The sequence below is a fragment of the Lonchura striata genome, chromosome 2, assembly GCF_050655825.1.
Source record: "Lonchura striata isolate lonStrDom1 chromosome 2, ASM5065582v1, whole genome shotgun sequence".
Taxonomy (NCBI): Eukaryota; Metazoa; Chordata; class Aves; order Passeriformes; family Estrildidae; genus Lonchura; species Lonchura striata.
This window is the reverse complement of record NC_140704.1, coordinates 52,568,776-52,589,350: the sequence shown is the minus strand read 5'-3', so window position 1 is coordinate 52,589,350 and position 20,575 is coordinate 52,568,776. Positions and strand designations below refer to the sequence as shown.

Genomic DNA, 20,575 nt, shown 5'->3' with positions numbered 1-20,575 from the left:
AGGTTGGGTCTGTTTGTACCTAGCCCCTACAAATGCAAGGTATGAGTACAGTCTGTGAGAGCCTTACTTAATCCTACCATCATCACCCAGACCATCATGAGTCTTGAAGAAAAGGACATCAGTGGGGTTTTCTGGGTTTTTTTATTGGCTGTAACACAACCAACACAGCTGTCTGTTTCTCCAGATCAAGGTGTGCCTGACATTTTTTAAGAATAACAAAATTTCCTGGTTTTTCCCACTTCTTTGATCAAAGCACTTACAAATAACTACAAAGTATACTATACCAAGTAGACACTCCTCTGACATATATCAGGCATGAGCCACCAGAATAACAGATTGGAAATGCAATGGAACCTGTCCTGTCCTGTGCCAACTCGAGAGTATCCGTCTGTGTATCTCAGAAGTATTTGGTAGGGAAAGAGAAGATTGCTTCATCTTGCTTTTTCCACACCATAACCAAGACAAATTTTTCTTGCTTCCATTTCCTGCTTTTGTAGGACTACTCTCTGGCTGTCAAAACTGTGCAAAATTTCCTGCAAAACAGACATGCATCTTGGTCACTTGCTGCCCAAATCATCTTCATCTTGTACTGCCTGCAGACCTGTCCTGAGGCATGAATAGGGCTTAGCCAATGTCTGAAAAGACACCAGGACTTGTCAGCAAGCCTGTGGGACAGCAAAATATGCTGTTTTGCTTAGTCTGTGGGAGGCTGGGGAGTGTATAAAAGGTAGGCATATGAAATTCAGAGGTTTGTTTATTATATAGATAAGAATCTGAACTGCCAAAGTTTAGTCTAATTTTAAAGCTCCTTATACATTATGCAACTCTCTTCATTTTCAGTCAAATGCAAAGTTACAATGCAAACCACTTTATTTCCAATATGTATAATTTCATTCTTTTGAGGAACAGCAGGGCAAAATGCCCTCTTCAAAGCCTGGTTCATTTTCTGAACCAGTTGCCACATTCATCTTCTGCTCAGTAATACTGAGTGTATGTCTACTAGAAGTGGGTATGCATTTTGGCTCTTGATCTTAATTTTGATCTCTGATTTTACATAAATTCCAGCAGGGGACAATTTTAAACGTCCTTCTCTTGTAAAAGATTCAGGATGTTCTTTTCAGTCTTAAAAGAAAGCTGAGGTGGTAGCTTCTAAAGAGGAAAGTATATGCTCTGCCCCCTGAAGGGGTTCCTCTCCCCAGGTCCACAGCACATGACAAGGTCTCCTGCTTCATGTCTCATGGCCCTGAATGTGTTCATGGTGATTCCTACTCCTCATGCACACCCATAATGTTAAGCTGCCTCTAAAGTTCATAACCAAGCTTGAAGTTTGAGCTGATGGAATTAGACTGTTTTTAAACATGTGCATTTATCAGGTTTTCCTGGTTTCGCTAACTTAATGTTTTTGATAGAATCAACGTATGTGTCCACCCTTGGAGATGAGAAGCGTGTCTCATTTTAATACATGATACACCAGTAACCCAGAAGAGCAGAAGGAGCTGGGTAAAAGCTCTGAATCAAGAGTGAGGAGGCTTGGACCAGTTTTCTGCTCTCCAAAAAATTACAGTGTGAACTTTGGGCAAACTTCACCATTTCAATCCTCTGACTCTCTCCATCATCTCTGTTTTTTTTTTTCCTATTTAGACTTTCAGAGTGCAAAGGCAAAAGCACATGCCTACTGTAGGCAGTTCCAGTGTCAATGTTAATATAAAGATTTAAAACAAGGAGGGAAATATCTGTTTGGAGGACTCCTGTAGGGTTTTGTCACCATAGCCCACTGCAATCTATGATCAATGGATGGCTTTGCTGGATGAGGAGAGCCAGTATGCTTGCCCAAACTTCACCTGAATTTCCCAAGCACCTGCAGAAGAGTGTTCTGAGATGCACATTTGTTCATGTGGCCTTCATGACCTGGTATGACTTTTGATCTGCCTTGCTCCTGGGGAAAAGCTGGAGCTGCTTTTTGATGATAGGCACCCCTTTCTTCCCACTCTCAATGCACTTACTGGTGCTGTGTGGGGGTAGTTCTGACTGTTGGTATATTTCATCTTTCACTAATATTATAAAATACCACGCCATTCTTTTCTCCAAATCCAATTTGATTTTCCTTCTGAGGTTCTGCTTATACTATTCTAATTTCTCCTGTTTCACCTCTTTAAGAAAGCAAATGGGATGATCAAGTGGAAATGAGAGTCCACAATGTGTCTGAAAGTATTTTGGAGTGAAGTGATTAGCAAATTAAAATAAGTAAGTTTTTCACTGATAGCAAGCACAGTAAGTGTTAGATCCACAGAAACTTGCAAGAGGGGAGATTGTGAAGAAGGTTTTAGAAACGAACTTAGCTTCATTTGTGAAATTAATGGGCATGTTTGTGGCTTTTATCAACGTGTTTTTGCTTTGGGATACAAATTAAGATCCAGAAGAGTTTTTTAAAAAATGATATATTTAGTAGTGGGCGGGTGTGAAACCACTCCAACAGGATGGTTTTTAAAAAGTACTATTTAAAAAAATGAGGTCAGGGGGTAAGTGGGCCTCTGCAGGATTGTTCTGTTTTTTCCCTCTGCCAGCTGACAAGAAGAGCAGTTCTTTAGCACTTTTGGCCGGTGGATGCAGACACAGCAAGCTGCTGCTGGAAGCTGTTGTTCCCTGCAGTTCCATCAGCTTGTGGTCTGCTTTTGGTGAATTGGTTTGCAAGACCTGTGGGAGAAATGCGTGTAAAGCACCTCAGTCCCCATCCTGAACTGTATTTTCAAACTTGCTCTTTTCACAGCTTGGTAGTGTGGCTTACTTTGCCCAGGGGTTCTAAAGCCCTGTCCAGGAGGGGAGAGGCTGGAGAAGCCGATGGCGAAAGGTGCGTGTTCCCTAGGAGAGGAGACAGCTGCTAGAGCAGCAGTGCCGCCCTATCTCTTGCTCGGGTGAGCGGGGAAAAGGCTTTAATGACCACCCCGGAGGCTCTGGCACTGGTGAGAAGTTGATGTGAAGGCGGCAGCTCCGACTTCAAGGGGCAAAGAGGAGAACACGTTGATTTTTTCCCGCCTCCATGCCCGATGCGTGGTGAGCCGGGCTGCTTGCGGCGATGTCCCCGCGGGATCAGTGAGGAGAGCCGGGATGCTGTGCGGGGGAGGATGGTGTGAGGGGAGCGGGTGGGCTCCGCGGGCAGAGCCGGCGGGCGGGAGCAGCGCTGAGGGGCGGGCCGGGCCGGGCCGGGCCCCGCCGCGGCGTGTGGGTGGCTCCAGGCGGCCGGTACCCAGCGACAGGCGGCGAGGTGGGAGGAGGCTGGCGGGGCGGAGGAAGAGGAGGAGGGAGCGCGGCGGTGCTGCGGGGCGTATCAGCCGGTGCTGGACTATGGTGCGGTTCGGCGGGGGCTGACACGCCGGGAGCCCGCCCGCCCTTCCTCCCTGCCGGCTGACGGGCACGTGTGGGATGTGAGACCTGCCCTCGCCGGGGGAGCATGAGCTGTGCCCAGGCCGGCATTGTCCAGGTACGAGGGGCTGCTGCCGCCCGGCCCCGGGTGAGGGTGGCGGGGCGGGGGCGGGTGGCGTCGGCTCCCGGCGGAGAAGTGCGAGGCGGGATGGAGCTGACAGCGGCCCCGGCTCCGGGAGAGGCCCTCCCCGGGGCAGGCAGCCCCCGCCCGGCCGGCGGGATGCGGTGGCGGGTCGCGGGTGTGCGCTGTCACCGTGCCCGGCTGCGCGGTGCCGCCTTTGTGCCTGGGCTGTCCGTGCGGGATGGGAGCCCCGCCGTGCCCGGGAGCGCTGCCCTGGGCGGGGGGCGGTGTGCAGGGGGAGCTCCTCGGGCCCCGCTGGGTTACGGGCTGAGCCGTCGGCCTGTCGGCTGAATTCCACTAGCGACCGAACAGTGTAGAATTATGATGAGCGACGTGCCGACGGGGATTGACATCATTTGGGGATGTGGATGCACGCAAGAGATGATGAAGAGTCCCGTGCCGAATTTTTGGTGGTTATGTCCTTTCCTTGTAAAAGCAGAAGCCCCCAGTTTTGGTTTTTGGCTCTCTGACAATGCAGCAAAATTTAAAGCACGAACTGCTCCCCCCACCCACCCCCCCCCGGTGCTCTGTTGCTGTAAGCCAATCTTGTGACTTCATATTTTGGTTATTACCTTGTGTTATTATGTAACTGCATTTTTTTGTTAGCAATTAAATAAAATAACTTATAAGTATGTTAAGAACATTGCTCTAGCCAGTAGCATTGTCAAATGCTGCGTTTCTCATTTTGCAGCCTGCATAGATAATGGGTTTGTATTGACATGGGCAGTACAATTCATTTTGTTCTTTCTTGCATCGTTTCCCATGTGTTTCTCTGTAGTTGCAGAAGAAATTATTTGGGCCTGGGTTTAGATTTTTGCATCCTGCTGTTTTGAGCTGCAGTAGTGCTTTTTCGTTCTTTTTTTTTTTTTTTTTTTTTTTTTTTTTTTTTTTTTTTTTACTATATATGCTGCACTCAGCAGAAGTGCGTAGTAAGACTGTACAACAGTCAGTCAGGCTGTGTTCCTGTCCCTGTGTTTACCAGTTCCACTGTCACGTTCTGTGGGGCACCTAGCCCTGTCTGAACAGGGCAGCAATTAGGGGCAGGGTGCTGCTGTGCCAGTGGTGGCACATAGCAGGTGGTCATCTGTGCCTGTCTGATTAGTGCTCATGTGAGGATTGCAGTTATTACAGTAATTCATTTTGGCTTGGGGATTCATTTTGAAAATTTGGATTTTCCACTAAGAAGGGATTATCATTTCTCTGTGTAGTATGTGTGTTTTGTGAAGAAGTGGAGTACGGTATGTATCCTGGCTGCTCTCTCTGCTTCCCTTCTGTCTGTCTCTGAAGTGCACACCCAGTTTGGACAACACAGGTGCAATGTTGATTTTCATGCTGGAGCCAGAAGAAGATGTAAAAGACAGCACATGCTTAGTCAACCCACACCACTCATCCTGTCAATGCAGTCTCAGTCTAGTACAGGGGATAAGAGTATGTGTTCTTACAGAGGAAATGTGGGATCTGTTTACTTGTTTGTTTCAGGAGGGTGAGCAGGGAGTTAGCTCAGAACAAAGAGTGGTTGCTCAGATGGCCAGCATTTGTGAGCAGGAAGCGGCATGTGAGTTAAGGGTGGAGAGCATGTTTTGTCACTTGTGTGATGCTATCACGCATGTGTTTCTGACTTAATGTGACCTGAGCTTTGGACTCCTAAACTTTTAGTATTAATCAGCTTACTCATTTGAAACCAGAGCAGGCCAGAGCATGAACTGATCCACTAAGTGACTTTATCAGGAACTGTCAATATCTGAATGTGATGCTGATTAATTTGAAAGCAAACTGTGTACGCGTGCTCACAATATCCCAAAGAATTAATCCCAAATCTATATGCTCAGTATTTAAAGTGCATTCTAATAAACAATATGGTCCTTACTGTTTTCCAATAAATAACTGGCTAAGACTTGTTACTAAGGTCCATTTTTCAGTGGTTTTGTGTTTCATGTACATGGCATGTGATCTTGCATCCTTTGCCATTGTGAGATAATCCCTGTGAAGCTTCGTGGAGTTTTGCATGTGCTACGTCAGATGCTAAGTGGCATTCATTCAAGGTAGTGCTAAATCCTTCTCCTTGTCTCCTTTTGAATAGTGACTTGGAAGAATAGTGAGAGTGAAATTTAGCTTATTAGCTGCCTTTTGAAATACTGCAAAAGATGTGGTTGTGGTATTGTGGGGAGGATTCAAGTTTTGAGAGTGATGATGTTGGACAGTTGGTGTTGGGCCAGGAGCTGTTCTAATAAAGAGGATAGGTTACCTGTGTTTTAAAGCTGTTGGATCTGCCTTGTGGATTACAGACATTAAGGTTGTCCCTGTGGTTTCACCTCTGAAAGATGCTTCTAAAAAATACCCAGCAAAACAGCCTCCTCATTTCCACACCAGTTGCAAAGTTCAAACAGAAGGGCTTTTAGTAATTAAAAAAAAAAGCAATTATTCCAAAATAGCTTTATTTATGATGATAGATTTTGCCAGAGAACATAGCTTGTCTTCATTATGACCTTTGATCTGTCTAAATATCTCTATGATCCTATGTCTTTCCCTTTGTAGTTTCTTCCAAAGTTATGGGTACCCATAAAGACTGGCTTCAGCATGTATAGCTCATAGTCTTTGAGGGCCTCTAGAGACAGATTCAAGCTTTAAACAAGTGCTCTGGATCATTCTCCCTCCTCTTCTGCAGATGGGGTGCTTGCCAGCCTAAGCCAAAATTATGCATTTGTCAATAGTGTCCCAAACAGTTCAGCTGGGTATCCACATATACGTGTAGCTTACATGGGCGGATCATGCCTGCAGCTGCCACAGCTTTCCAGCAGATCCAGCTGTGAACCATCATTGCATCATTGCACTGGGAGTCACCATCACCTCAGATGCTCCCTTGCCTCCAGTAGCACCTGTGCTGCTGGGAATGTTGCTGTAGCATTGGCCGTGTCCCTCAGATTGGTTTGCAGTAGCTGGAGGATGATCCTGCCCATACGGGTTTGTGCATCTGCCTATTAGCAGGGAAAGGAATTGTGACGCCCCCTTTTCTTCAGAATGTCTGTTGTTTATTTACACTCAGTGGCTTTCTCGGTTTTGGCAATAAGGAGATGAGTCAGTTTTGCTTCTGTTTAAGGCTTTTTTTACCCATTTCTCCTGTTACATTTCATGTGCTTTTGTGATTCTGCAGTAGCTGAATGGCAAATACTGCAGGCATTTGGTTTAATTCCTTAGAAGTGTATTTCTACTGGCCTTAGATATCATGACCATTAATACTTATAAAGCTTAAAACAGACTAGATCTTATGTACTTATTAAAACAGACTTCATCTTATGTACTTAGGTATTTGCCCAAAAACATAGCAATACTTTTTTTTTCCACTGGTAATCTCACAAGGGTGGGGGTTGTGCAACTCGGAAAAAATAAAAGTGCAGCCAGTAGCAAAGAGCAAGATAAGATGCCACCTACTTTAGTTGATTTTTTTCCAGCTGAGATTTGAGGCCAGCAAGATGCTTAGAATTAATTAAGAAGAAATGGCAAGGTTCTTTGATGCAGGGAGCCCAGGGTCATTTTCCTTACAGTTAATGAATGGTGGCTAGGCAAGCTGTATAATAGGCTTGTGAGTCAGTCTTGGCCTTTTTGGTCAGCTGTGTTTGGCTAGGGTATCCTGTTGTTAGTTCTGAAGTAGGAAGCTTAGGTTCTTCAGGCAGGGCTCCTTAGGGGGTGCTGGGACTGTCCCTTGACAAGATGGTGTTCTTAATCTCAGATGTTTATGGGAAATGGACCAGAAATACTTGTCCAAAATACAGGTGAAATGGGCTGTTGTCCCAGGCAGCAGACTGCTGGGAGCAAGTGGCTGGCTGTGGACTGCATTTGACTTTGCAACAGGGAGGAGCTGGGTTCAAGCAGGGCAGCAGCTGAGTGGGGTTCCCTTGCTGCAGTACCTGTTGCAGCTCCCATTTGTCCTCTCCCTCCAGTGGCAGCAGCAGCAGAAACCACTGTCAGCTCTTCAGGACTCTCCTTCCTCCAACTTTCCACTTAAAATCTCACCCTTCTTTTTCCATGAGTTCAAACAGCCTTAGTGATCGCAGCTCTTCATCCTTTTGTCCAGAACATTGCCTATAATGCAGATAAACTGTGAGATGGCTTGGGAGCTGGGGTAGAGTGATATGACAAGCCGTTTCTTTGAGATCCTGAAACAGGGGGAAACCCTAGTGCTTGTGTTTGAAATATCGAAGTCAGTGATCAGCACCGTGTTCCCCAGGGAATCGCTATGCTCCATTGTATTGCAAAGTTCTCTGAGGACGCAGCAGTGCAGGCAGCGTTCCCTTGCTGCAGAGCAGAAGGTCTGTGGGAGAGAGCGTGTGCACAGCAGTCAGGAAGCCTATTATTGAGACCTACGCTGAGGTTTCATTTTATGCATTTAGCAAAACAGGCTTGCTCTTTCACACTCTCCAGATATTTTTATATTTCTTTGCAAATGCTTGTAGAACACCAACATTTGTTTGGTTTCAAGCCTGAATTAAAATTCCCAACCAATGTCTGTAGGCAAAATCAAAAAGGCAAATATTTCTCCCAGAATTAAAATCCATTTCAATTTGAGAGTTGTTAACCCATTAAATAGCAACGGAGTATAGAATATATCTTGGACTGAATCACTTGTGTTTAAAATGGAACATGCTCTAAAAATAAATGGTTAATTGCTTCAGTGTAGTCAATATGGAATTTAGAGATGAGTGACGGAGTGATTTGTCATCCATCTCCATAGCAGGAGTCATCTGGGAAGTCTGTGATGTTAAGGGCATTTGTTTCTATTAGCACCTTTTAAAGTAGTTTTGTTAATGACCTCTTGAACACCAGGACCGTGTCATGTGGTAAAATTAATTTTTCCATTTCATAGGAAAATGTGTGCCATGTGCACCTGCAATTGCCAAATCAGGTTCCTCAGGTCCTGAAATGCGTGGTTCAGTAGGCCTATCTGTTTTTTTTTTTTTTTTTTTTAGGAAGCAGGAGCCTGCTGTACTTCTGGTGCCAACCAAATGCTTTCACACATCTCCATGTAAAATTTAGGATGGCATCCTGCAAGCTGGGGAAGATCTGATGTTGTGCTACTCACTGTATACAGAGAGGAGGATTGGTTGGGAATAACTCTCTGAAACATGTGTAAGCAGAAGAGGTGAAGCAGGAAATATTCTGCTTTTCTCAAGGGTAGGAGGAGAGCAAGAGAGGGGAGGAAATTCTTGTTAAGATGGTAAAACAAGTCATTATTTGCTGTGGTGGAATGGCAGAGTGCTGGTTGTATGGAGCAAGGATGGGTCAAGGAGCTTCTCTCTGGATCTTAGGAGTTGCTGTCTTTTCTTCCTCCCCAAAACAATCCTGCCAAAGTCTGTCTCTTTGGCAGCATGTACATTACATGTTGTACAGACTTTGCTAAGATAGGTAAGAACCATGAAGTTGGGCATAATCTAGCTTTGCATGTGAGCTGTATGCCTATTATAAAGCACTTCATAAATGGTTTGAACTGCAGTCTTTCTAGCTGGATGCAATAACTTAGGTGTGTGGGACTTCCTGTGTGGGCATCTGGGCACTATTACGAGTGCTTGACAAACTACTGGGATGAATGTGATTATCTGATATCCCCATCCTGGGCAACTTGCTGCCTTTGTTTTGAAATCTGGGCCCTTTCAAGATTGATAGTGTCATTAAAGTAGGAGATACTGTCTTATTCCAAGGTCTTAATCCAGTCTCAGGAAAATTTAAATTTAGAGTTTACATTTTAATGCAGAACATCTGTCAAGTATTGGGGTATTTGTCAATTGTCTTTAATGTCAGATGTCTTTAAAAAGGCTATGTGAGAGGCCCTAGGATTTTTAATTTTAAAAATATATACACTTTTCTTCAATGAGGCATGTTTTGTGTATGACTGCATGGTTGCCTTAAGAAGACAAAGATAATACTGGCTTTACTCTCTGAGGCCACATCTTGATTTAAATAGCAAAGTTTAATTGCCACATGCTTAACCATGAAAAGTGGGGTAAATGGAGGAAATATTTAATCTTGGGTCAGAACGTAGGTTTCCAAGACAATGCTGTTCAAGACTTATGAAATGCCCAGTAGCCATTAGGTTGTCTCCTATTCTTTGTTAGAGGCCCATGAAAGTTGTGTAGAGATAAGGAGTAAGATCTTTCCATGAGCTCTTAAGTTGCCTAATTTGACTGCACCATGCTCTCCAGTGGTAACCAATGTGAGGCCATGATTCAGAAACATTACATTCGTGCCCTGAGTCACAGGCAAGCCATAATGCTGAGATAAAGTGTTATTGAGTTTGGTTTAAGAATGAACAATGTTCCTTCTAAAGTTATTTGGAACTTTTCTTGATGAAAGGCAGTGCTGCAAGGCCTCTGGTGATTTTATTTATTTATTTACAGAACTGAGTGTCATAGGGAAGCTAGCTGTGTCTTGTACCAGTATGGAGCACTGACATTTCTTTCTCATTACTGTAGCAGCAGGCTAAAGCAGAAACAGCCACAGAAGTTACTACCCAGAGCAGATATTAAGGACTAATGAGCTGAACTGTATTTTCTCCTCCACTTCTTAGGCTAGAAGATGATTTCAGTAGAGAAACACACAGTCCTTTGGTAGAGCCCTTTCCAAGAGTGAACACTTTGGTGGTTTATAAGGGTCAGGCTGCCTGATTTACCTTCCTTTTTGTTTCCACTTCTTAATGTTCCTTAAAGATTTTGCTTTGTGTGTGAAATTACCCAGTTTTTATGTGAACAAAGCTCCCATTAAAGAATAAGATTTCTCACCTGACTGAAGGCAGCAGTTCTTATGTTGGTCAGGAAAGTGCATCCCAGTGTAGAACATTACTCACTCTTGAAATTTGACTTTGCCTTATTCTTTGATGCTCCTCAGAACTGTCGCTCTCAAAGAATCCTCTTTGCAGATATTCAAAGACTCCCCCTCTACGCATATGTTTTCATTCTCTTTGATATTCTGTTCTCCCCTTTCTACCTTCCCTCTGCTCAAGAACCAAGTGATTGCAATGTACTGTTCCTTGCAATGCAGTTTGCTGCACACGTAGCACTTGTCATGCAATTTTATGTTTCAGACAATTAAAACATGTTTAATAACTCAGACTAATTCTCCATACCCAATAACATGATGTAGGCTAAAACTTACTATGTGTATTTGAGCAATTATGTTAGGGCATTTAATTAAAAACACGTATCACCGAATCTTAAGTCTCTGAGTCCTTAAATATTGCTATCTTTTGTGTCGTGCAGAGAGGATACTTGCTTATCATGAAGAGCTTAGGGCAATTTACATATTAGGTTTTACTGTGTCTGGGCAGGGAATGAAAAAGTTTGGGATGTGGAAACAAAATCACAAGCAGGAAATGCAGCAAAACTGTAGCGAATGTGTGGTAAAATGTTCTGGGTGCCTCTGTGTGTTCAACTTACCAATTGAGTTATTGAGGTTTGTCTAGAGGTGGAGCCTACAGCGAGTGGAAGAAGACAGCATCTCCTAGAAAAGGAATCTAAGGAGCAGCTGCTTGACTTGCTTGTTGGAGCCACATGGTAATTTTTTTGACATGTCAGCTGTATTGTCTTTTCCATTCTAAAAGATCATCAGAAGCCCAGGGAAGTTGCTGCAGAACTTCTAGAAATGGGCAGGCTGCCCTCACGCCTCCTTTCCCTTTCCCGACCCCCCCTGTCTGCAAAGATGACTATTTGAAGTTTGGAATAGAGGTAGTGGCTCAGGCCAGGCTCCCTGCCAGGAGTGTTTCAACCCTGCACCAACACTGTCTTTCAAAAAAACCCTAAGAAATGTCTAAGGCTCTGGATGGAAATGAGTAACAAATTCCCAAAAGATAGTAGAGAAAGAAGTTGCTTGCTTACAGCAAAAGCATGATGTAGGGCTTTGTGGGAGATGTATGTTTAAACCTCTGTTTGGAGTGGGAATAGAAATGTTTCTGGAAGAGCCTCTGCTTCTGTAAAATATTTTGGTTGCCTAATTCTTCTAAGAATGATTTTCTAATGGTTCTAAAATGTGGATTTTGTGCATATGTGTATGAATTATTTTTTGGGGAAATACAATTCTGAGGTTTGATCTCCAAGTTAAATATATGCCTGGTTTGACCTATTTTTTTCCCAACCTAGTTCTGCCAGCGCTGTGTGTGCACGCGTGATGTTTCCTGCTGAGGGAGTCCCGCTGACCTTAGAAAGACAAGTCACCTTAGGAAAGCTGGTGTATAAGTGGTGGCAGTGGTAGTAGCTCAGGCTTTGCATGAGATGGGCTGTCAAGCTGGCTCAGCAAGGGGAAGATGTGAAATAGGGTGCTTGAGGAGGAGTCTGATTTAACACTGAATTATCTGGCAGCTCAGGAAGGGTTGTGGATGGCTGACTTGTGGCCTTCTCACAGTAGGTCTGAGAGATGAACAGGAGATCAGGCTTCTTGGTGGCCTTCTAATAACTCATGGAAAACCCAGTTCATCTGCTTTAGCTACCTGGACCAAAAAGGATATAAATGCAGCTTTGCTAATCCAAATAATCCTTGTGGGACCACAAGAGGGGACATCCACATGCTGAAATGAAAAGTGGTAACAGGGCCTTAAGCAAATGCAGATCTAAGCTGCTAAGTGTATATGGTATATTGTGAGCTTACTAGCTTATATCCAGGACACTATAGCCATGTTTCATGCAATGCTGCACCAAGAAGAGAGGCATGACAGATTATCTTGAGTTGGCTGCATGTGACTGGTTTATGTGCAGGGCTCTGCTGTCCCTAGGGCTTTTTTATTGCCTGTGTAAAGAAGGCAAAAGTAGCTTGCTGCATCTCTGTCCCCTCAGTGTCATTGTGCCCTGGATTAAGTGCAAAACTGGCTAACAGTGCCTGAAGGGAGGCAGGTCCTCAAAAGCAGGAACTCCAGAACTGGTGTGTTGGGTAAGGTGTGGTGTTCAGGGAGGACCTGCCCACCCCAGGAAGGGTGTTACCTTTCTCTTCTACCTGATTTAGATCTGTGACTTTCCAGGAATGTGTTCTGACAGGCAGGGAGATTCTCTTAAGTGTGTGTGACATGCTTTACATACATCTGGCCAAAGTTGTTATGTTCTGCATGGAACATTTGAAGATTTGTTGAGCCAGAGAGCAAGAGGGAGCATAATTCTGCTTTAATGGGTAGAGGGGAAGTTTATCTGTGCCTTTGCCAAGAACTGCTTCCAGTGTTTTATATGCAGAGTAGCACGTGGGTTGTCAAGACGTGTTTCTGCGATGCACAGGAGCAGAACATGAGGTTCCTGAATCCTCTTATACTGAGAGCAGGACTGAGTAGCAGTGAGTATCATTTTCAACTTCAATGCCTAAATTTTGTGTAATCCCCATTCTTTTGATCTGGCCCAGAATATGTGTTCAGTCTTGGTCTTCTGAACTGTTTTTATTCATGCATCAGTGATGAATCCAGTGGGAATTTGCATGTTCAATTGGCTTGTTTTATGCAATAGTTTCTTCTGTGGAATCCTGGTAGCTAATGGTGAATATGAAAGCTTTCAGCTACGAATTCCCATGTAACAGGATACTGATGTAATTCAGTCAGAGCTTTGATAAACTGCATATCATATGTGATAATCTCAGAGGACCTTGGGTCAGAGCCTAGAAAGTTGTTGGGCTCACATTTAAGTTTGAGTGAGAAGATGAAGGTGAGAGATTAGTGAGAAATGCTTTACAGGTCCACCATTCAGCCAAATCATTGTCTTTCCATAACCACTTTCTCTGTTCATGGATCCTCTGTTCATGGATTCTGATAGATGGTAGAGTGGGAAGGAGATTTTGTAGCTGCAGAGGTCTCAGTTGGACTTCATGCCAATTCTCATTAGAGGAACATAGTTAAAACTGCACTTCATAATGAATGAATAAATAGAGTTTGCTACCTCTAGGAGCTTTTAAGTTTGGTGTTTTTTTTTTTGTTGTTTTTTTTTTTTTTTGTTTTCTTGTTTACCCACATACATGTTTTTTAAAGGAGGCAAGGAAGCAGGAGGTAAAAAACTTTTTCAGCCTAAGTCAGCAGGCAAATTCTGCATCTGCTGGAGGTAGCAAGTCTTCTGCATAATGAACCATTTTTATGTAATTGCTGTGGAGGAAAAAAAATAGTCCTGTTTTAGAGCAGAGAGGGCTGGCATTGAGAAGACTGTTTTAGAGACTGCTAACCAATTCTGATGTTCCTCCTCTTGCTGTAGTTCACGCCCCTGCAGCGCTGTCCTGCTGGGCTTGCCCAGCTTCAGGTGTGGTTCAGGAGCTTGGACCAGCCCTTGGCAGCCCTGCTGAATGCTGAGTCACAGGGAAGAGATGGAGATACAAATAGTACTCAGATCTATGCAGCATTGTTGGCTTATTTGCTGGAAACTAGAGACCCCCACAAATCACAAGCAAGTAATGAGTTGTTGATCAAGATTGGTGATATAATTATGATGCTTATTTTCTGATAGATAGTTGCTTGACTAAAGAGCTGAATTTGTGAGCTACATTGAGGCTACCAAGCCTCTTAAACAACACCCCTCCCATCCCCCAAGAACTCCATGTATTTTTATTTGCAAGTATTTTTGGGGAATATGTGTCATTTATGTGCAGACATTGCATCATCCTTGTTTTGATGACTCCTTTCTTTGGAGTCTCTCACTCCCAGTGAAGACAGGTGACCTGGAAGGAGCAAATCCAATACATTGTGAATTTTCAGTATAATCATCTTCTTGAAGTAGTTCTGGAACATGCATGTGTAGGAGGAGGGGAGGCATATTAAGTAGTGAAGCTGCATGAAAATTTGCCAGTGGAACAGTTTTCTGTAAAAAAAAAAATGCTGTTTTAAACAGAATCAAATGGATCCTCATGAGAATGTGTTTGTATTGTAGCTGGCAACTGTTCAGAGGATCTGGAGCCCTGCAGCCTTGTTTAATGATCAGATACAGTTGGGAGAGATCAGACACTGAGGTGTGGCAAGGTGGTGGTTGTTATGTTTCAGCTGTAAAGAAAACTTCAGAATGCTTCAATTTCCCACAGTGCAGAGAATGAGATTTGACCTACTCTGCCATTTCTTTATACAGCCCTTTCTTAAAAATTATCTCCCATCTCCAGAGCACATCAATAAAGTGCTGTACTATTGTATTTACTTCACGGAAGCCTGGGGCCCATCTCTCTGCTTATGCCAAGTTCATTTAAGTCACTGACCTTGCACTAGGGATACATTTGGCCCATGAGGTCTTAAAATAACTGTGGGACAGAGACCACACAGATTTCTCAGTTTGCAGTTTTCTAATGCTTGTACACTGGAAAACAAAAACACATCAGTGAGGGAAGCCTGTCCCCCAGACATACACAGTTGCTTTTTGGCTTGACAAGATCACCTTGAACAGGATTCCTGCTCCCTTTTTGAATTCAGTTTTCCCTGTTTAGAGTCAAATGTTATGCTAGTGAGTTTCTCTTTTTTCCTTCCTGATACTGCTGGGAGCAGTTTCTTTCCTTCTCGTTATCTCGACTTCCTTCCACCTCACAAACACCTTTTTTAATAGCTGTTTGAATCTCTGTTTGGGCTTTCAATTATCTGGTGCAGACTAAGTATAGTGCTACTGTTTGGACCCTCCTGGTTTCAGTCGTATTGGGTCTTCTTATTTTTGTTTGTAAAATGGCCTCTATTTTGGCACAATGGGGCTATCTTAGGGTAGAGCAAAGGCAAACTCTCACCAGATTGTTCAAAACTGGTCCTTATCGTGGAGACAAATGTCCCATTTTGGTTTCACTTCTCTTGGGGGAGTCAAACTAGTCCCTAGTGCAATGGGCAGAAAAATGATAGCTTCAATTAAAGTCTTACACTTTGGTGGTGATTTGTCTTATTCCTTCAAAAACCCTCACTCTTTGCCTTGTGGGTTGCTCTGGTATGTTGAAGACCATCCTCCAGCTGTTTAGTCTGGCAAAACACGAATGTGGAAAATACATTTCTTTAGCGTGACAGCAATTTGTTTGACAGTTGAGCAGTTCCTTGTTCAGAAGAAGCTTCTCAACAGCAGCTTTGTCATCTCCTGAGATGAAGAAAGAGGCAATCAATGGATCTTTTTAATACCATGAGATTATCTCTAATTCTGTTTAGTTAACAAATTCCTTGTGCTTGTTTTCTAGCCCTTGCCTTGCATCTTTTGTGTACAATTACCTTTCAGTCTCCCCCAGGCCTGGCACCTCTTCTGCTGGATGGTGGATTGGAGGGTATTCTGCTGTGCCTCTGGTTCCCTGGTCAAGGTACTCACATAGCAGGAGGCAGAACTAATCCTGAACTGCTCTATTAGCTGGACAGCACTTGGAGGTGTTAAACTTTTAGTCTGTTGACAGATGAAGCAAAAGTGAATTAGCAGAAACTTTATCACTGTGCTTAGTCTTTTTCTAGGCTGAGTATGGATTCGAAGTATATGTGTAGGAAAAAATATTTTGAAAAGTTCTTTCCCTTTCCTTAGAGGTGTTCTGCTGTCCATGGACAAAAATGGGAATCTTTCAGAGATCCTTGTCATGCTCTGCACAAATACTTAGCTGTTTTCAGTGTATTGACCCAAAATTTTCAGGCACTGAAGTTCTTCCAGCAGGAATGTGATCTCCCATAGAATGTTGTGTCAGATCTGCCATCCAATTATCTATGTAACCTGTATTTGTCAGGCCTCACGGTTGTTTGGGGCTTTTTTATTTCTTAGTTAATGTTTTTTTCTTAAAGGGAATTTCCTGTATTTCAGTCTGGCCCATTGCCTCTGGTCCTATCACTGGTCACCACCGAGAAGAGCCTTGCTCAGTCTGCCTCGCTCCATCCCACCAGCCATTTATGCACATTGATTAGATCCCCTTTGAGCCTTTTCTTCTCCAGGCTAAATAATCCCAGTGCATCCGTCTGCTTCTCTAGCCACTCTTTTCTGCATGTTAGTCATTCCCTTGGGTGAGGACATGCATTTGTGTGCCTGCATGGAGAGCTGTGTCAGGGAAGTGACCCGGGTTAGAAGTAACCAGTTATTTTATGCTGTGTGCTTTTAACCCAGAGTGAGATCTGCTTGGCTGTTCTGTGAAGGCTTATGGCAATGCAAGCAAACATCCAGTAAAGACTGGGAATAAGAAGTGGGAGGATGGCAAGTTGTTTCTCCTTGTGGAAGCATCAGTTTTTACTGGCTTTGTGTTTGTGACCTGGGTGGAGTCTGAACAAATGTGAAGGCCTAAGGGCCTTTGGTCCAGACTTACTAAGGCAATGGAAATGGTGTTTGTCAGGGATTTTTGTCTGCTCTGAGAAAAAACATTTTTCTGTATTATTTCTTTAACCTTACCCAAACTATTTGCTGCTCAGAAACTTTAACTGCTTGAGTTTTCTGTAGATTTAGTACCATTCAACAGAGATCTGCTCCATGAAATCACCTCTGCTTTCCTTTGCACCTATCTGTACCTCCATTATATTTGAAAATTAATTTCACAGCTCAAGTAGCTCTGCATTAAGAATCACTTCCTTTAGGATGTTATGAACCTGATTCCTTTCCTCCCCATCCCACCCCATGCCATCCCATGTGAACCTCATATCTTTCTTCCCTCAGCTGTCTTTTATCCTTCACTGAATCATCTCATAATATTCTCCTCTGCCTTTATCTTTGGTACTGCTCCTGATTTGTCACCATTATACTGTGGACTACTATTTTTGGGATACTCCTTTCTCACTAAATTGCATACTAATTGTCTTCTAACTCCAACCCCTAATGCACAGCTTTGCATCTTTTGTTATAGCTCTGGATATCTTGTGTGGTCCTATTCCACTACTATCTCATACTAACTGGATGCAATCCAGTTTCTCATATGTGACTCCTTTCTCTCCTTTGTCTCCTCCCACCACAATATCTTGGTCAGGGTAGTATTTTTAGCCGTAGTATTTGATTTTTTTAAAATTAGTTCAAATTTACCTCTATTCCTGCATTACTGTGGAATTTAATTTTCTGTTTGTCTTTTGACAAAAATTTTTGTCCATGATTTGGTAATTTTTCTCCTTTTGTATGGTAATCTTAACTTCATCGGCTTTCTGCAAGTTAAAACTCTGCTGTGAGGGTTTTTTTCTCCTCTGTTTCATTTTATTTGAATCCCAGGTCAATTTTTTTCATCTATTAATCTTGTTTTTATCTTTGTGGATAGGCTAATAGTGCTTATTCTTATACAAGTTCTTGTGCCCTCTGCCTCTTCTTTTGCTGGATACTTAACATGACTGAAGTACTTTGCTTTTGCAACAAAGTCTGGCAACTCACTTCATGATGCTTTTGCTACTTATTGAGCCACTGGTAGGAGACTGCCTGAATAGTTTTGTTACTTTCTTCTTTCAGATCCTTCCCTTTGCTGCTACAAAATGTCCAATTCAATAATATCTGCGAACCACTGCTGTGTTCATTTTATCTGTATGATGTTAGAGGGGTTTGGGTGTACAGCCAGACACTGGATGATTCACTGCTACACCTTGTATTTCACAAAATTGTGTCTGACAGTTGTCATGTGTGAGACAGCTGCTTCTGACGTTTCTGACATTTTTGACTTTGCCTTATTAGTAGGTGAAATATTTAAATCTTCCAAAATGCAGAAGACCTCAATGAGTTCTGCTTCGGATTTTCATGCCTAAGTTGCTTATTGGGGTCATTATGGCTCTTAGAGGGTTCTGGGGATTCCTGTTCATTTTGGTGGGTGTTCTGGGGATCTTTCTCCTATTGCTGTATTAAATATATCTCACCTTACTTTAACTGTCTAGAATTGAGCCCTTTTGTGCCAATGGAATAACTGGGTTCTTTGTAGTTGGGAGAAGGGCTTGGGATGAACCATTCTCTGTTTTAAGATAAGTTGTAATTTCCTGTGTCTCTCTCGCAAGGAAGCCTCAATGCAAATTTAAGCAAAACAGCTAGAGCTGGATGATGTAAATCTCACCTCACATCTACTGTAGGGTTGTTTGTGTCAATACAAGACTGGAATTTCTGGTCAGTATTATTGTGGTAGTTCATATTAGCATTTCCTTGAAGTGTATGTTGCTCATATAATTTGTGTCTGTCTCCCTGGAGAGTTTAGTTTTGCTTTAACTGAGGGGGCTGAATGTCATTATGTTCAGTGGAAGGTGTCACAAGCAATAATGGTTGATTCATAATCCTCTGCACATAACTATGTACAGCAATAGTAATTTCATATATTGTCTATATTGCATATAGGCAATAATTCTGTCTATATGTGTTGAAAACTCAAGAGTTGGACTCCCTGCCAATGGAGGAATTTTCAAGATTTTTGATGTGGAGACTTTCTCCTATGAAATCAGGGTTCTTACAGGGTTCAAGGCCTTCAGTGTGTGTAGGTTGGAATTGTACTGCTGGAAAGCTGAAATTTTTTTCTTTGACCCTGTGACTATAGATACAGCAAACATTAGGAAAGGCCTTGGTTTTTAGTAAATTCCCAAAAGTGCTGCTCTCACCAGAAACTGGTTGTATTTAGGAGTCTTTCTGCCCAGTTGCAAAAAAACTCTGCAAGTTTCATGTAGCAAGAAATGACAGGGTTTCTTGTATTGATTTGGGGTGGTTTTGACTTGGCTATGCTTCACTTTTTCCCTTATATTCTCTTCAGCCTTGTTATATGGCCTTTTAGATGTTGTTTATTTTGCAAACATGAATGCTACTCACTCAAAAAGAAAAATCCTTTCATCTTCTCTGGGGGTTAATCAAGGGAGGAACTTTATACCCCATGAAAGCTGGGTGAGACTGTCTCTATTCTGAAATATTAAATAATCAAAGGGAAATAATACTCAGTGATGATACCTCAGGGAAGATTTAATTAAGGAAATGAAATTGCATTAAGAGTGACCTATTGTGGACTGCCAAAAAGCCAACAGAGTAGGGAGACATTTGTCAGCATGTGTGCCCATTGGTAAGAGCTTGTGCAGATTACCAAACCTGTGTGATATGAAGCACAATAAAGTGTCTGAAAGCAGTGTTAAACTATCTGATTGATGGAGGTCAGCACTGCAGGGGGCACATCAAATCTGGGAAGTGACTCCCTGGTTCTGGTAATCAGGGCTGGTTGAGGCATGTGACCACATGTGTCTGCTACATCTCACTTTGACTGTGTACTAAAGAGTCACCCTACAGTTCAGAGATACCATTTCTAACCTTCACTGGCTAAAAGGGAGCATGCCAGCAGCCGTGCCAGCCTCCTGTGGAGTTGTAGCTGGAGCATAGTGGGTTAGCTCACGAGGCTTCAGCAGATTTGCGTTGCTTTATATCAGTGTGGTTAATTTTTCATGTGTGTTTTCCACAAGCAGTCTGGCACTGGCTGAACCCTGGAGATGGAAGGGCAGTGAACTCATTGAGGGAAGGTCAGACGAGGGATGGAGATATACATGGTATGGCAAATTTTAAGGAAGCAGCTTGGGCCAGGTCTAATAGAGGCATGAAAAGGAAGTGGCTCACTTCTTCCCTTGGTGTGACCAGGTTTTGTAGAGCTCAGAGCTGTGCATTGGGAAGACTGCATCCATGTTCTGCTCTTGCCTCTACAGATGAGGATTGAATTGGGAAACTGGAAATAGCAAATTAACTGAGGAGGAGGGAATACAGGGAACTTAACACTTGATCCTTTACTCCCCTAGGCAATGCTTTTGAAATACATTTGACTCAAGGGGTCTTGAACAAACCAGGGACTGACATTTAACAAGTAAAGGCTGCAAGGATGGGTCTGATGTCTGTAATAACACATGTGATTTTGTAAGCCAGCAGTCATCCCTCTGCCAGGGCTGAGTGGTTTCTCCTTTGCCCTGTGCACTGTTTGAATCCCCAGAGGTCTCTCTCAGCCTGCTCTCTGGCAATTACAGAGGCATTCCCTTGCTCTCACCATTAGCGTAATGGCTTGTGAGAACATCACTTATCCCTTTGCTCTTGAGTGACTACTGCTTCCATAATCTCTTTTGCATTAAACTAATGGATCACTTGTGTATGTAATTTTTCTCCCCCTCCTCATATGGTGAGGAGAGTACCTGTCATTGCTTTTACCCCATTTGCCATT

The 20,575-nt window shown here is 43.2% G+C and overlaps 1 protein-coding gene across 10 annotated transcripts in view; it reads left to right on the top strand.

Moving 5' to 3' along the window:
- Nucleotides 1-3,246: 3,246 nt before the first annotated feature.
- HECW1 (HECT, C2 and WW domain containing E3 ubiquitin protein ligase 1) overlaps nt 3,247-20,575 on the top strand; it is a 236,242-nt gene continuing 218,913 nt past the window's right edge. For 7 of the 10 annotated variants that reach the window (XM_085570302.1, XM_021531974.4, XM_021531968.4 and 4 more), the window contains exon 1: nt 3,247-3,478. In XM_085570302.1, the coding sequence (XP_085426428.1) occupies nt 3,449-3,478 (30 nt within the window). In that variant the 5' untranslated portion in view covers nt 3,247-3,448. Of the gene's footprint in view, nt 3,479-12,817; nt 12,839-20,575 lie in introns of those variants that run through there. The other 3 variants (XM_085570268.1, XM_021531969.4, XM_085570277.1) reach the window with 2 other exon arrangements.